The sequence below is a fragment of the Ailuropoda melanoleuca genome, chromosome 3 (genome assembly GCF_002007445.2).
Source record: "Ailuropoda melanoleuca isolate Jingjing chromosome 3, ASM200744v2, whole genome shotgun sequence".
Lineage (NCBI taxonomy): Eukaryota > Metazoa > Chordata > Mammalia > Carnivora > Ursidae > Ailuropoda > Ailuropoda melanoleuca.
Genome location: NC_048220.1, coordinates 103,124,122 through 103,141,281, shown reverse-complemented (window position 1 = coordinate 103,141,281; position 17,160 = coordinate 103,124,122). Strand labels below are relative to the sequence as shown.

The 17,160-nt window shown below is 42.5% G+C and overlaps 1 protein-coding gene across 2 annotated transcripts in view; it reads left to right on the top strand.

The window, feature by feature from the left end:
- GRIA1 (glutamate ionotropic receptor AMPA type subunit 1) overlaps positions 1–17,160 on the top strand; it is a 312,889-nt gene that overhangs the window by 159,988 nt on the left and 135,741 nt on the right. For both annotated transcript variants that reach the window (XM_002923596.4, XM_002923597.4), the window contains exons 4-5: positions 2,233–2,417; positions 7,472–7,525. In XM_002923596.4, the coding sequence (XP_002923642.1) occupies positions 2,233–2,417; positions 7,472–7,525 (239 nt within the window). The remainder of the gene's footprint in view (positions 1–2,232; positions 2,418–7,471; positions 7,526–17,160) is intronic.

Genomic DNA, 17,160 nt, shown 5'->3' with positions numbered 1-17,160 from the left:
GGCTAAAATTAACAAGACAGGGAACAACAAGTGTTGAAGAGGATGTGGAGAAATGGGAAGCCTCTTACACTGTAGGTGGGAATGCAAGCTGGTGCAGCCACTCTGGGAAACAGTATGGAGGTTCCTCAAAAAGTTGAAAATTGAGCTACCCTATGACCCAGCAATTGCACTACTGTGTAATTACCTCAAAGATATAGATGTACTGAAAAGAAGGGGCACCTGCACCCCAGTATTCATAGCAGCAATGTCCGCAATAGCCAAACTGTAGAAGGAGCCGAGATGTCCTTCAGCAGATGAATGGATAAAGAAGATGGGGTTCATATATACAATGGAATATTACTCAGCCATCAGAAAGGATGAATACCTACCATTTACATCAACATGGAAGGAACTGGAGGGTATTATGCTAAGTGAAATCAGTCAATCAGAGTAAGACAATTATGATACGGTTTCACTCATGTGTGAAGTATAAGTAATAGCACAGAGAATCATAGGGGAAGGGAGGGAAAATTGAATGAGAAGACATCAGAGAGAGAAACAAACCATGAGAGACTCTTGACTCCGGGAAACTAATGGAGGGTTGTGGAAAGGGAGGTGGTGATGGGCATTAAGAAGGGCATGTGATGTGATAAGCACTGGGTGTTATGCGTGACTAATTAATCATTAGACACTACATCAAAAACTAATGATGTACTATATGTTGGCTAATTGAATTTAAATAAATGTTTTAAAAAGGAAAAAAGGCATAAAAGCATCAATCTAGAGATGATTCTTTTTTTTTTTTAAAGATTTTATTTTTATTTATTCAATAGAGATAGAGACAGCCAGCGAGAGAGGGAACACAAGCAGGGGGAGTGGGAGAGGAAGAAGCAGGCTCATAGCGCAGGAGCCTGATGTGGGGCTCGATCCCACAACACCGGGATCACGCCCTGAGCCGAAGGCAGACGCTTAACCGCTATGCCACCCAGGCGCCCCGAATCTAGAGATGATTCTTAAGGCCAGACATCATATTGGCCACTGTGGGAGGGAACAGTAGGGTTACAAGGAGACAAATGATATATGTACAAAAGATTGATTAATAATGCAAGACTGAAACAACCATCTGAAATAAGCAGAAAAATGACCTCCATCTTCCCCCCAAAGATGTCTCTGTTCTGAGAATTTTTGGAACCTGTAAATGTGTTAAATTCAATGGCAAGAGGGATTAAGGTTACACATGGAATATACGTTGCTAATCCACTGACCTTAGAGAGATTATCTTGGATTATTTATTTGGGCCCAAAGTAATCACAGGGGTTCTCAAATGTGGAAGGTGGAGGCAGGAGAGCCAGCGTCAGAGGGTGATATGTGAAAGACTTGACCGGTCACCGCTGGTTTTGAAGTCGGAAGGGGCCGTAAACCAAGGCATACGAGGAGCCTGTAGAAGTTGGAAAGGCAAGAAAATTTTCTCCCCTAGAACTTCTAGAGAGCAACACAGCCCCACCAACACACTGATTTTAGCTCAAGGAGATCAAACTGACCTGTGGCAATATAAGATGATAAATGTGTTGTTTTAGACCAATGAGTTTGTGGTGATTTGTTACCACAGCAGTAGGAAACTGAGGTACCATTCATGTCTCAAAGATGAAACAAAGCTGCATTGAGTAATGGGTTCCTCTATTACTTAACTATAAATCAGAAGAGAATAATTTAATTCAATATACATTGATCGAATACCTACTATGTAAGAGGCAAAGTATTGGGTACTGAACATTCATGAATTTGACAGTTATTAGGTGCCTATTTAGATGTCAGGTTGGCATATTTAATATGCAGCTACTAAATGCCCAATAATATTTATAAAACCCTTGCCACACATTCTTATTTAATCCTCATGATGACACTATGAGGTAGGCATTATTAACACCACCGTTTTACCAATAAAGAAACTCAAGTTTGAAGAAGCTAAGTAGTATGTATAAGGTCACTTAACCAATATGTTGTAGCATTAGGATTTGAGCCTTTGGTTATATTTTTAATCGCAAACACTACTTCCTGCTAAGTTCTGGAAGTAGAAGCAAGAAAGAAACCCGCTGCCTGCCTTCAGCGAGCTCCATCTTGCATGGTGGGAGAAAGTTGAGCTGAGCATGGTGGAGGAGTGGTAAGGGAAGACAAGGGAGGTGGGTGCCGAGTGGGGGCAGGGTGGTACCTGCATATCCTGATTGCCACTTCTCCATCTTACCCAACTTCCAGGTCTGTCCGTCCTGCAGAAAGTCCTGGACACAGCTGCTGAGAAGAACTGGCAGGTGACAGCAGTCAACATTTTGACCACCACAGAGGAGGGATACCGGATGCTCTTTCAGGACCTGGAAAAGAAAAAGGAGCGGCTAGTGGTGGTGGACTGTGAATCAGAACGCCTCAATGCCATCTTGGGCCAGGTAATGCATGTAGCAAAGGCTCAGAATGGGCGAGGGCAGTGGTTCAAGAGGGAGCCGAATGGCCTTTTGCCTTAGATGTTACAAAGAGAGATCTCGACTAGACGACAAGGTGACTTCTTTCCCACCTTCTTAATTTATACATTTTAATTCTAAATATTTATAAAATAGCACAAGCAATGGGAGACTGGACTTAGGGCTTCAAATGGTTCTCAGATCAGTTGACCAAAAACTTACCTCCAGTGTTTCCCTTTATGGTGAAAAAAGCAGACTGCATTGCATCTTAGAGTTTGTGAAGCGCTTTCGCATGGGGAACATAGACTGTAGAGCCAGATTCCTGGGTTCAGCTCTGGGTTCTGTCACTCACTGGTCTAGCAATTGGCATCTCCTCCATCCGGCCCACTGCCCCGTTTTAAGAGTGTAGGGAAGCAGCAAGCACCTCTCTACTGTTTCCTTGAATACACTCATGTGTCTGAGAAATCCACTGATTGTACATTCTGTGAAAGGGCACTGTAACCTCAACAGTTTTTAGCTAGAGGTCTCTAAGCCATGGTTCTTCCTGTTCTCAGAATTATAGCATGTACCCACTTCACAAGTAGCAGGCCTTTGTGTTGATCTCTTGCGTTTTTGATAAACGTATCCAGGTGAACTAGCAAGAAAGATTTGGCAATCATTCTTTAACAGTGCTATATAATTACAGATGGTAGTTTTAGGTACTTGACAATATGACAAAGCTTGTTGATGGCCTTTCGAGACCCTGGGACCCCCACCAGGAATCTCGCCACCAGCTCAGCAACTACTCGGAGGCCTCAGAAACAGAAAGGGGAGATTTTGAAAATCAGGGATTGTTTAAGGCATTAAGTATGTGTTCTACCCCCCAAAGTTGGATCTGGCCTCCCCTCTTGGGAAGAGAAACCAGCAAAAATTGTTTCCATGAGATGGGAATTCTCTGGGCTGGACTCAAGAGATTTGAATGATAGTTAAACATGGCAGGATAGGGTCATGGTTAAGCACAGAGACCCTGCTGTCTGTGAGTTAAACCTCAGCTCTACTACCTCTGTGATCTTGGGCCAGGTTTTTAGTCTTTCTATGTCTCAGATTCCTGATCTGTGAAATGGGCATAATAATAATTATGGCTTTCTTCAGAGGACTCCTATGAGAGTTAAAAGAATCTATTCATGTAAAGCACTGAGAACAGAGCCTGCCCCACAGCAAGTGATATATGTAAGCCCTTGCCTTGCCTAGTTTGCTATTTATAGCACCACCTAGTACTACCTTCTTGAGTCATTTTGTGCATAAGTGTCCTCGTCTGTAAAATAGGAATGATGGCCCCTGTTCTTCAGAGCTGAGAAAAAGATTGGATGAGATAGCAGTTGGAAACAGTACTGAATGATAATTAAGTATTCTTAATAGACTGGTGACTTGTCCTTTGTTATTCTGTAGTAAAGACAGTAGCCAGTGCTACCATTTTCTGAGTGCTTGCCGTATACCAGACACCATGCCAAGTCCTTCCCAGGCATCACGCTGCCTCATCTTCACATAGACGCTATAAAACCACTTCTGTCATTTCCCCTAATTTGTAAATGAAGAAACAGGGAACTGTACTTGCCTGGGATTTCACAGCTAACATGTAAGAAAAGCAGGAAGTCAAACTCAGTCTGGCTGCAGGGCCCAACCTCCCTAAGAATGTAACTTTTCAGCTTCTGCTGTCTCTAGCCACCTCCTCTATCAAAAGACAAACGTATGTTTTGTAAGGAAGGGACTTGTGTGTATGGGCATTTTAGATTGTAGTATATTAACTCTTTTAACTGTTGGATTCTTCTATTCTGAAAAGCAAGACCAAGGAGCTGCATGGATCTTACAGATCACTTGATTTACCACCTGCATTCACATTTTACAGATGGGGTAACTGATGGTCACGTTGATTGATTTGCCTTTGGTTCAGACAACTAGTTGGTAACAGCGATGAGTCTCAAATTTACAAGAAATGGCTTACAGTCTGACATCTTGACATCATTCTGAACAATCAAACCCTTGAATTGAGATCTTTTCAGTCTAATACAAACGTCCTGCCTAACCTAAGGAGGGAGATGGTAATTCTCAATTCCAGGTAGGGTATTGCCTGTCTCTGTGTCCAGCCCCCCAACTAGAATACTGGCATTATGAAGGCAAGGATTTTTGCTTTATTTTCTTCTTTGTGATGTCCACAGTGCCTTGAACAGTGCTTGGTACCTTGTAGGTATTCAATAAATATTTTTTGATTGCCTGGAAGGGATAGGGAATCAATGAAGGCTCTAGGAAAGATCCCAATAGCTCTGAATATTTACAGGTAGTCACTGGCTGGATAAGAGCCATTAAGCTGGAAAGAAGGGCATGTAGGGAGGCCCAGAGGACATGTGAGGGCTGGGGTTCATAGGTTGGCTTAGCAAGATAGGTGGAGGATGCTACATGTCTACTGGGAGACAGTGACAGTCACATAATTAAGACTACTCTTGGAAACCATTCTGAAGACTTTGGGGTTTATTCCAATAGAGAGTGGAGAGTCAGTAAAGGTTTGCGAGCAAGGAATAGGGTTATTAGAATATAATGCTTTGTCAATATATTAGACACCAAATTATATAGTACAGTCATTAAGTTCAGAATGAGTTAGAGATGTGAAAGACCAGGATTAGGCCATCCATCACATCACCCTGCTTTACTGTCTTCATAGTGCTTCTCACTTGTTGAAATCTTGTTCACTTATCTGTTTATATATTTATCCTCTGTCTCTCAAGTAAAATGCCAGTTCAGCTTAGGGAGGGCATGAGGACCTTGCCTCACATGGTCACAGGTTTTCCCCCAGCACACAGCATAGCACTCAGCATATCGTCCCTGTTCAATAAATATCAGTTAGTTGCATTAACTAATCAGAGAAGGTTTTACAGAGTAGTTGGGATTTGAGCTCAGCCATAAAGGTTATACATAATCAGAGAGAATGGAAAAGGACATTCCAGACACAAAGATTATGAATTAAAGCAGTCCAGTGGAAATGAGCTTTGAAGGAATAGGGTGAGCCAGGCTATGGGCTCCACGTGAAATCATACAATGCCTTTACAACACCTCTCTCAGTTTGTAACCCTGGGGCATTCACCTCTTCATCTGTTTAGTGTGGGTCTCATCCCAGAAAGTGGGACCTCCAAGGAGGCAAGGACCATGCATGTCTCACTTCCCACTATAGCCACAGCACGGTGCTCAGTAGAGAGTAAGCACTAAACAAATATTTGTGAAAGGAGGGAAGAAAGAACAATGGTTTGATAGGTGAAAAAAAATGGGTCGGAAGGTTGGCATTATACTGAACCGTATGAAATTGCTAATTTTTATCAACCAAAACTCATCAATTGTCATCTGTTTCTTATGTTTCAATCTGTAATTTCATCTTGCAGAGACTGTTCTTATCCATTGCCTAAATGTGGTAGGTTTTGAAAGATCTCTTATTTGCTGTTTTGTGTTTATTAGAAACTGAGTAGGTTTGGGTAAAGGTATCTTATTATTGAAAGGGCGGCAAACCGTTTGACAAGAAGATGGAAAAGTAATGGAGAATTATTAATAAAACTATCATCCCAATAGTATTTGAGCTCTGTGGCCTGGAATTTCACAGTCTAACCACTGTTTCAGAGCATTCATTGTGTGTGCTTGCATTTAATTATTCCCTACATAAAAAAAATATGTGAGCCGCTATGCACATACATCCAATTAAGTAGATGTCTGAATGTGGATTTTAATAACCTTGAAAATTTATTCAGTTAGACAAGAAGCCCAAGTGCTTCTCATGTTTTATGCCTTCTTGTAAGAGTGCAGGAGAGGCACTGAGCAGAATGTACTAACCCCAATTTCATGATTAAAAAATAAAGAAATAGATCAAGTTAACTTGCAGGCTGAGCTAGGGCTAACCCAACGCCTATGCTCTTACCTGTTTCCTGGGTGGTGTGGCTGGCTGCCTGAGCAAACCTCTGGACAATTCATTCCACAAATATTTTTCCTGCCCACAATGATTACAAAAGTCTGCACAGTGAGGATGGAGGGGTTTGGGGGGCCCTGGCTCTTAATGATTAACCATAATTTGGTGTTACATATAAAGACTCAAAACAGTCGGGTTCTTGTCTTGGCACTGCTGCAGGATCTGGGCAAATCATTTTCCGTCTTTAGGCCTGAACTTTCCCATCTGTTCAGTGGAAGGTTGGACCATCTGATCCTGACATTCCCTTCCAAGCTCCAGGTTGCATGGTCAGTTAATTCCTGGGTATCCAACTAGTTTAGGGAAGAAGGCACAACATTCAGGGAAAGAAGGAACTGGATCTGAATATGGTTCATGCAAGGAATTAAAGGCCAAGAACCTACCCATCTGACCATCCACCCACACCTATCCATCCCCCCAAGCAGCAGATATTGTCATGACAATGGCAGGGAATTCAACACAGCTTAAGATTCACACCAGGAAAGAATCTCCATCCAGGGAAAGGCTTTATGGAAGAAGAAGTGAAAGAGCATTTCATCCGAATTTGGGGGGTTATGATAACATTCTTCTACCCCTAGTATCAGACAAAACTGATTTCAAGTCTTGCATCTGCCACTTAATAGCTGGATAAACTGGAGCGCCTGGGTGGCACAGCAGTTAAGCGTCTGCCTTCGGCTCAGGGCGTGATCCTGGTGTTCTGGGATCGAGCCCCACATCAGGCTCCTCCACTATGAGCCTGCTTGTTCCTCCTCCACTCCACCTGCTTGTGTTCCCTCTCTCGCTGGCTGTCTCTATCTCTGTCGAATAAATAAAAAAATCTTTTAAAAAAAATAGCTGGATAACCTTAGGGAGTGTAGTTAATTTCTCCATACCTCAATTCCTCATTTGTAAAATGAGGGTATCCATAATGCCACCATCACTGAATGGTTATAATATTGTAGTTTGAGTACTTAGGATAGGACAGGGCACATTGTAAGCACTCAGTGTTAGTTGCTATTATTATTGCTGTTGTAGCTTTAATTGCAAATCCGATTGATGAATCCCTTCCCATTGTGTTTTGTAGATCATAAAGCTGGAGAAAAACGGCATCGGCTACCACTACATCCTTGCAAATCTGGTGAGTACAGTGCACGGCTGGCATTCAGCTTATGCGTCTTTGCACATATGGGGCTCTACCTTGCTTCTGGGGTCCCCAGCTAATGGGAACTGCATGGGTGGGAGGGGCAGTTGAGAGCTGCAATGCTAACTTGCCTTTTCCCCTCCACAACCCCACTTGTCAAACCATGGCACACTGTTGGTAAACCTCTCATCTTCTTTTGAAGAGAAGGTCATCATCAGGGCAGATTGAGTCAGCTCTGCCCCTTGACAATAAGGACAAAACCGGCCCTCCTTCGAATAGATACAAGGGGTTTCCACCCCACTGTTTTGACCCTCTATTTTGACACCAGTGATAGTTTTACTGTTTATAAGTACAAAAATCTATTTTGTCACTCTATTTTGACACCAGTGATAGTAAGTACAAAAATCACAATGATACTAGTGTTGACAGATCTTTAACCAGAAGCAATTTTCCAACATGAACAATTTTATGTCAGTTTAGTTTTTATTCACTTTTCTATGTGGTATAGATTAAGCCTGTCTTCTTTAAAAAAAAAATTGTTTCATTTTAATGTATTGCAGTTCTTATATTGAGAACAATTATTTTCAGTGTTGTGAAGATTTGAGTCATCAATAATTTTTATTCATATTAAATTTTACCTAATAACATGTGCCATTATGACTTTTCTTTTGTGGTCATTATTTCTGTCAGTTCTGTAGTCCCTGGATCATGTTTTGACCATCTACCTTTTTTTTATCATGGAGTTTGAGTCTTCTAGAATTTTATCCAAAGCCAAATGTAATTTTATTTTGCCTTCAGTCCCATTGTTTACATTTTTTTAAAGAGTTTCATGGTGATGTAGTTCATATACCATACTGTTCAAATATATAAAGTATACAATTCGTTGCTTTTTAGTATAGTCACACAATTATGAAACCATTACCACAATCTAACTTTAAAATTTTTTCATCATCCCAAAAAAGAAATCCCATACCCATCAGCACTCACTCCCCATTGCTCTCCAAATCCCAGCCCCCCAGCCCTAGGCACCTAGCAATCTCCTTTTTAAGTATTTGCATATTCTGGACATTGCATATAAGCAAAATCATACAATATGTGGTTCTTTGTGACTGGCTTCTTTCTTGTAGCATCATGTTTTCAAAGTTCATCCATATTGTAGCATGTATGTTACTTTGCTCCTTTTCATTGCCAAGTAATATTCTATTATGTGGCTATACTGCATTTTGTTTATCCATTCATTGGTTGATGAACATTTGGGTGGTTTTCACTTTTTAACTATTACAAGTAAAGCTGCCAGGAACATTTAGGTACAAATTTTACTCTTGAGTATATACCTAGGAGTGGAATTGCTGGCTTATATGCTAACCCTGTGTTTAACATCTTGAGGAACTCCAAAATTACTTTCCAAATAATAAGTTTTTATACTGATTAAAATATTTTAAGCAATAACACATTTTGCCAATGTTACAGCTTGGGCAGTTATCGGTTTTCCCGAATGGTAGCTTTTATACAAAGTTTGCTTATTATCCTGACTGTCTTTGCAATTTTCTGTTTCCATGAAGATGTGATTTTTAAATTTTTATTTATAAAAAAGTGTATCATATTAGTTTTAGGCATGTTATTTGGTGTTGATAATTTCTCTGAGTAGCATTAATAATTAATGGAACAAAAGATTGCTATCTTCTACTTATTTTTGGAACAAAGGTCATTAATAGGACAAAGCCACAGGGTCTGGCTGTATATAAAGGTCAAAATTGCAAGATCAAAAAATGGGACCAAAACATCTTGCCTAATCCTTCAGTTCTATTATTCTTTTTGATCCAATCCCCATTCTTAAACCGGATCCTGCCTGAACCTTCTTTCCCTTCAAAGCTTCCTTGTCTTGGCTGTCCTAATATTTCAGGCTCAGGACCAGAAATGAGAAAGGCTCATTGAAATAGGTTAATTTAGCCCCATATGTTAATAGCTAAATATGTCACATTTCTCAAAGCTATTTGCCTTTTAAATGGCAGGTAGCTCTCCAGAGACTTTTAGGGAAAAAGAGCCTCACCCTAAAAAAAAAAAAAAAAATTGAAAAGATAGAGTTTTTGCGTTTTGTAATGAAGCAGACTCGACATCCCTCGAATCCCAGCTCCTTAGTGCTAGAAGGGACTTTGGAAATCAATGTCACCTAAGTCTCCTTTGCTTGTAGAGAAGCAAAACCAGCAAGGTGGAGTAGCCGGGGGCACACAGCAAGTCAGAGATAGAGCTAGGCCTAGCACCAAGGTTAGTAGGCAGCATCCCATGCCATATGTACTGTTCTAGCCTGCCTCTCTGTACAGACTGCGAGCACCCTGCTGCTTGAGAATACACAGAACATCGGTGGGGGCATGCATAATCACCTCTCTAGGGTAAGATAGAAATTACGTATCAGTGGCCTTGGAGCCACCAAAAGACCCCAGATAATTAAATTGCCAGCCTCCATCTGTTGTCAAGTGACCCCTTGGTCACAGCATCACCGAGTCAGCCCCTTGGGCTTCTTTATCCTTCTGATCTGCATTCTTCTTCTTCTGACCTAATGAGCTCTCAAATCCTTACAACTGCCAGCTAATAGGATGCAAATTGCATATACCATTCCAAATACAAAAGACTTGCATGTTCCAATAGATTAGTTGATAATTAGGCTTCAAATTACTAATTAATTCAGTTTGAAACATAGGCGAGTATGTGGTGTGTGTTTTTCTTCCCCCTTCAGAGAAATAACGCAATTTATAAGATGATAATTTTTAGAAATTCCGCCACATAATTAGCCTGCTCCTGCATGGAACTGACCCCCTCCTTCAGAGTGTTTGTGATTAGGGTGTAATTATAGAGTTAGAAACCAAGGAAGCTTTTGAAAGGTTTAACAAAAGGAGGGAGCTACACTTTTATTTCACAGTTCTTTCTGCACAAGAGAAATGCACTGCACAAGCTTCGGAGTAGCCAACAGCATTTTTCTAAAAGATCGCTTTGGAGGGATTCAAAGAGCCAGTTTTGGGGGGTTGCTGGAAGAGAGGAGGGAAGGAGACTGTGGGTCAGAGAGGAGAGCTTTATGGACAGGGAGTAAAAGCAACCATGAACCCTCCCCGCCCTCCCACCCCCCTTTTTGTCCAGATACCACCCTTAGCCAGCTCTGTGATCTTGGGCAACACTCCAGCCCTCAGTTTCCTTATCCAAACAACTGGGAAGGACAGTGCCTGATCTGCATGCTTACAGCATCACCGGGAAGATGAAAGATGTTGCTGAATGTCACCATGTTTGGGAAAGTTAAACACTGTTCAGCATAGGTGGGGGATTCTTACTACATATACTAAATCTGCCCATCTGTACATCACATATTGTGTGTGTATATGCATATATATACACACACACATACATATATATGCTTATTTACATATTCATATTTTATATACAATAGGATAGATGTGTATTTATATTTCTATAGCACTGGTATGTCCATAAAGTATACTTGAACCTTGCAGAAATTGGAGAGTTGTACCATTCTTTCTTTTTCTCTTATTTTTAAAGAGAGAGCGTGAACGGTGGTGGGGGAGGGAGAGGGCAGTCAGAGGGTGAGAGAGAATCCCAAGCAGGCTCCACATCCAGCACAGAGCCCAACACGGGTCTTGATCTCATGACCCCAAGACCATGACCCAAGCCAAAATCAAGAATAGGATGCTCAACTGACTGAGCCACCCAGGCGCCCCTATACCATTATTTCTTAAAGAAGCACCGAGGCCCTGGAACCCACCAGAGGGCCAGACTATCCAATCTGGCTATCCATCCTCTTCCAAACCCCAGTACTGACTCCATGTTCATTCCCTACTCTGACTTTGTGGTCAAAGCAGACAGCTACCAGTCAGGGCCCTCCAGAGTTATAGCTCTTATCTTTGTGGCACATAAGCAGCAAATCTTAGACCAAACTAGTATTTCTCAAAACAGAGGGCCTGTGGACCCCTACAATGCATGTGCAGAGTTAGTTTGGGAAACACTAAGCTAATAGTTAAATGCTTCAGTGTCACTAGAATTGTAAAAATGAGTACTCACATCACAGGACAAATGACCAGATTATTAATATTGATGATTAAGAGTTTCATTGAAACAAAAAAAGCACATTTTAAAATGCTTATAGAGAACTAGCAGACCTCTGAGAATTTACAAAGGGTCCAACAGACCCCAATTTGAGAAACACTTGAAGGTGTTGATTCTCTTTCAGTATGGACCATTTGGTGCCTCCTCAGGGATTCATAACAGTAAAAGTAACAGCAGTCCTCCCATTTTCACAACTGTTGTAGTTTATGTGACATTTTCTTTATGAATCACACCACTGGCTTTTGAATGTCACAATACTCCAGTGGAGTAAGCAAGGTAGAGTTCATCACCCCCATTTTACAGTTGTGGGAACTGAGGCTCAGAGCCATTATTTGACTGAGCTGCAGAGGAGGAAAGCAGGCACCTAGTCAATGTAGTTGGGCTCTTGGGAATCTGACAAAAACCTAGTAATCTGGGTGTAAGAATAGGGCAATCAGCCTAACCTGATGCCAAACCTCTGGGAGCCACTGACCGAGAATTCCTTAAACCCCCCGTGAATAACAATGACAATAATTACAATGGCAGTAACTACTATAATTCATTGAATCATTGCTACATTCCAGGCACTAGGCAAAATACTTAAATGCTGTCTCTTAAAACATAGTCCTTGATAATATTATCCCCACTTTTCAGATGAAGAACCAGGTTCAGAAGGATTAGTGAATTTTCCAAAGTCACCAAGATTATAAAGTGATGGAGCTGGGCTTCCTCTCCAGAACTATAGAACTCCAAAGTGCACCTGCCTAGGACTATGCCTTGACTACTGAGTGTTGGGAAGTCGGAGGAAGGAGAGAGGAATTGGGGGGCCGGGGGAGTGGTCCTTGGCACAAGGGCTTAAGTTTAAACTTTGTCTACAGTAGGCCTGGAACTCAAACTTAGGCTCTTAAACTCTTATTGGATACCTTTTTAATTATACACTGATGGAATTCCTTTATAATTATAATTTCTAGTGTATAAGGAAGCTGAGGGTGAGACAGTGAGCTCAGGTCACCCCAGGTCTCACTGGGATGTTTGGGGATCAGAACAGTCAGCCAGTCCCACCAGGTGGTTGCATATTAACTCCCTTAAAGTTAGAGTTGGAAGATTTGGTACAGTGGGCATAAATCGAAGCCCCCTGCTCTGTGCTGCTGCCCTCTGCTCTATCAGTCTTGAGAAGAAACTGTTCTTTAGTCTCCTTCTCTCCTCTGAGAAATCTGTCTCCACCTTCTGTACGGCCACGCTTGCCCACTGTCTTCTGCTCCTCTCTTCCCACTGTCTCCGTGCCACACCTGGTCTCCACAGCCTCTGGTTAGGCAGATGGCATGGTGGTTGGGAAGGGTAGTTTAAGGTCAAACAGACCTGGGTTTAAATTCTGGCTTTATATCCATTAGCTGTGTGACATTAGTCAAGTTACCTACTCGTTCTGAACTTTCGTTGCCTCATTTGTAGAAGAGGGAATGATGTGATATTATCTACCTCCTCATTGGTATTATGACTCTTAAGCAAGACAATATGTGTATAAAGTGTGTATAGTAAATATTTTGCCCAAATAGGCACTCATTTAGTGTTAGTAATTGCCACCGTAACAATCATCGTACCATCATCATCATCATTAGCGGGGAAAAAAAAAAGACATTTAATATCTGGGGACGTGATACTATCTTTAAGGTCCCTCAACCCTCTCCCTAACTAAATCTCATCCACAACTGACTCACAGTTGTATAATGTCTTCCTCCCTGTTTGTCTTTAAGCTCCTAGAGGAAGAAACAGGTCTGCCTTATTCACTGATGTATTCCCAGGGCCTGGCAGAGAGAGTTGCATGTAACAAGTGTTCTTTAAAAAGTCGCTAAATGAATGAATGAGGGAAATGACTGCTCAGGAAGTAAACCATGTGTGTACCCACACATCCCATGCACTTACAAGCAAAATCCTTGAATGCAAAATGCTGAGAGTAGCAGAGGTAGTGGGAATATGGACATGGTCATGAATATGCACGCAAGTAGAGGAAGATGGGCCTAGGAGGGCTTTTAACCACTTCCCATAAAGAGCCAGAATCTCCCCTACACCATCCCTAACAGAAGCCTATCCATCTGGTTCCTACTTGAATGATACCCAGTGATGGGGAACTCACACCCTGAGGCAGCCCTTTCTCTCCCTGAAGGGCTCTGAGGTTTCTAGTCTTGCTTAAAGGGGGCCCAGTCTGCCCTGTGCTACCCTCTCTGCACTTGTGGCACCACCTGCTCTCTCGCAAGCCTTTCAGAACATGGCTGCTGCCCTTCCACAAAGCAACCTTCATGTGCTTGGAAACGCCTACCCTGCTTGCTCTCCTTGGTGTTTGCTCCTACAGCCTGGGTGCCCCTCCATTCCCTCAGTTCCCTTTCACAGTACATGCTTCTAACAGAAAATCAGTCGACCATGAAGGGTGGACCAAGCATGTCCTCCAGCCTAGGACTGCACTGGGCTTCTATGAGAAGCTTCTCATATGAGAAGAATCACACAGCTTGACTTTTGTCCTGAAAGCAACGAGGCCTTGTCTTCCAGTTAGACGGAACATGTAACTGAAGTTCTAAAGAATGAGACAGGGGTTGTCTGGGTGGCTCAGTTGGTTGAGTGTCTGACTCTTGATTTCAGCTCAGGTCTTGATCTTGGGATTGTGAGTTCAAGCCCCACGCTGGGCTCCACACCGGGCTTGGAGCCTATTAAAAAAAAAAAAATGCTAGAGAAAATCACAATGTGTGATAGGAATGCGATCCCCCATAAATGGCACCTGAGCTGCCGGAGCATGGTAGTCAGAGGCTAGAGAGGCCTCTGGAGGCTGCAGGGTGTCTAGGAAGTATGACAGTGAATCCATGTGGCCAGGGGTCCTGGGAAGAGCGTATCTTTGCCCTAGTTTGAAGAGGCCAAGCTAGTGCTAAAGGGTCCTTAGGAGCTCATCTCACCCAGTACCTCATTTTACAAACAGGCACATAAGGCCCAGAGAGGGGAAGTGACCTGCTTGAGGTCACTGAGAAGTTAAACATCAAAGCTGGGCCTGGGATTTAGAGCAGTTGTTTGCTCTGTTCTTTATGCTTCATTCCCCCCACTGCTGCCTCTCAGTTTCCACAGTGTGCCTGTGTGTGTGTGTGTGTGTGTGTGTGTGTGTGAGAGAGAGAGAGAGAGAGAGAGAGAGAGAGAGAAAGAAACAAGCAGAAACATAGGACGGAGAAAGAGGCTCAGAAGTGCTCCCTCCTGCCTCCCTGAGCCCCTGTCAGAGTCTCTCTTCACTGATGGGACCCTCCTGCAGCTTCCCTTTGTCTCTTCCATACACCCTTTCCTCCCTCCAGCTGCTCTCACCTCTCTCTTGTAACACTGAGAACACATGGGCTACTTTACGATCCCCAGGCCTGACATTGCAGATGCCTCTGGAGGCGAAGAGTAAGTAGGTGGGTGGAAAGCCAAATCCCAGATCCCAAAGGATCCTTACTTGCTAGGTGGTCCGAGCTTTCCATCAGGCAAGGCCTAGTCTGTTGCCTTTCACACTCATACCCCATGGTCTAGAATAATCCACCCTGAGTGGATCTGAGTGTTTCTGTGTCCCTCCAAGAAAGGTGAGATTATATTCCCACTTCATGAGTGAGAAACAAAGAGGGTCAAGTTGCTGAAGGAGCTCTTCCAAGGTCAGGGAGCTGAAGCTAGAATTTGAACTCAGATCTCTCTAATTCTAAAGATTAGGTTTGTTCCCCACCAGGCCACATTGCCCAAATCGGGGAAACCTTTGCAACTCTGAGGCCTGGTATTCTGATTGAGCAGAACTGAGAAATAGACTCCTTTTCTCCTGAAACTGCCTGGATTTGAATTTTGACTCACCCTCTTACTGGCTGTGACTTTGAGCAAGTCGCTTCACCTCTCTGTACCTCAGTTTCCTTATCTGTAGGTGGGAATATGAATACAGACTTCACAAGGTAAAGATAAAATGAGCTATTTTATGTCAAGTTTTAGAACAATGAGTGCTGCAGAAGNATATATATATATATATATATATGAGAGTCTCAATTTGTTGAAGATTTGGTACGATGTTTTTAAAAGGCATAAATTGTCAAGAGGACTTTTGCAGATCTGTAATTTATGGTTCTAGTTTTCCTGCCTCTCTCTGCAGTCCAGGAATATCAAAACAAAATTCCTAAGCCACATTGGCTCCCTTCATCATAAGGGAGATGCTGCTCCATTAATCTCAAGCACTCAGTGTGTATAGCCTTTGCTCTTGCAAACTGTGCGTACCTTCGCTGATTTGGAATAGTCCTTTCCATGCTGAGTTAACAGATATTCCAGATATGCAAGACAGTGCCTGCAATTGCTCTTTCAGAGTGTGGAACCCCTTGCTACCACCAGCTTAGAAGCAGAAGGGACAGATGCCTCAGCACCAACTGAGGCCGGAGGTTGGGGTAATGTGTAAATAGAAGGGTTCAGTCTTTACTTCTTACTTGTCCATCTTTTTAAAACAGAAAAGCAGATAATATGAAACAAACTGAGGGCTTCAGAGAAGAGGGGGGTGGGGGAATGGGATAGGCTGGTGATGGGTAGTAAGGAGGGCGCGTATTTCATGGTGCACTGGGTGTTATACGCAACTAATGAATCATTGAACTTTACATTAAAAAAAATAAAAATTAAAAATTAAAAAAAAAGAAAAAAAAAAGAAAAGCAGATAATATGGAAGGAAGGAACATGGAGCCCCAGGAGCTGTGGGGCTCTAGGTGAGTATGTGCTAAGAATTTAACGTATGTTACTATAGTTAATTCTCACCACAGTCCTAGGACAGAGATAAAATAATAATCCTTATTTTGCTGTGAAGGATACAGAGGCCCAGAACGTTAAGGAGCTTGCCCGTCGACACACAGCTAGGAGGTAAAAGAGCTGAGCTTTACATCCAGGCTGATGTATAACATGTGCTTCCTCAGGTTCCCTGCCCTTCGTCCTCTGAGTCTGAACCTCAGAGCATACGTGTTTTCTGCTCAGAGGGTTATTCCTGTCACTTTTCACCCGACCAAACATCCTCTTTCAGGCTTCATTGCTTCTGGCCTTCCCTGAGCTCCAAGGTCAGGTTTTTTCGTTAGCTGCTCTACAATTACTTGGGTAATATTGGCCTTTGTCACTAAACCTTAAGTAACTTGAAAGCAGGGATCACACCTGTGATTCTCTGTTTCATCCCTTTGTCTAGTATATGCTACTCATTATTAAGTACTCACAGATGAATGAGAGCGTGAAAGAATAACTAGAGTATCCCTTTCCGCATTCCCAGATTTCAGATGTACCCTATGCTTGGGCTTTCATTCGTTTTTCACCAAGCATTCAATAGATACCTACTGTATTGAGACCCTGTGAACCCTTAAGCTGGCATTTCATCAAAAAGTGGGCTTTCTGCAGTCTTTGCTTGATCCTCCCTGGACAGGATGGTTTGGATCAATGTAAAAGGAAGATGTGGTTGGTTTCAAGTCAGTCAAGAACTCCAGGCCCCACACTAGGCTGAATTTTGAATTGCCCTTTGGCTCTTATTCTGAAGTGGCCCC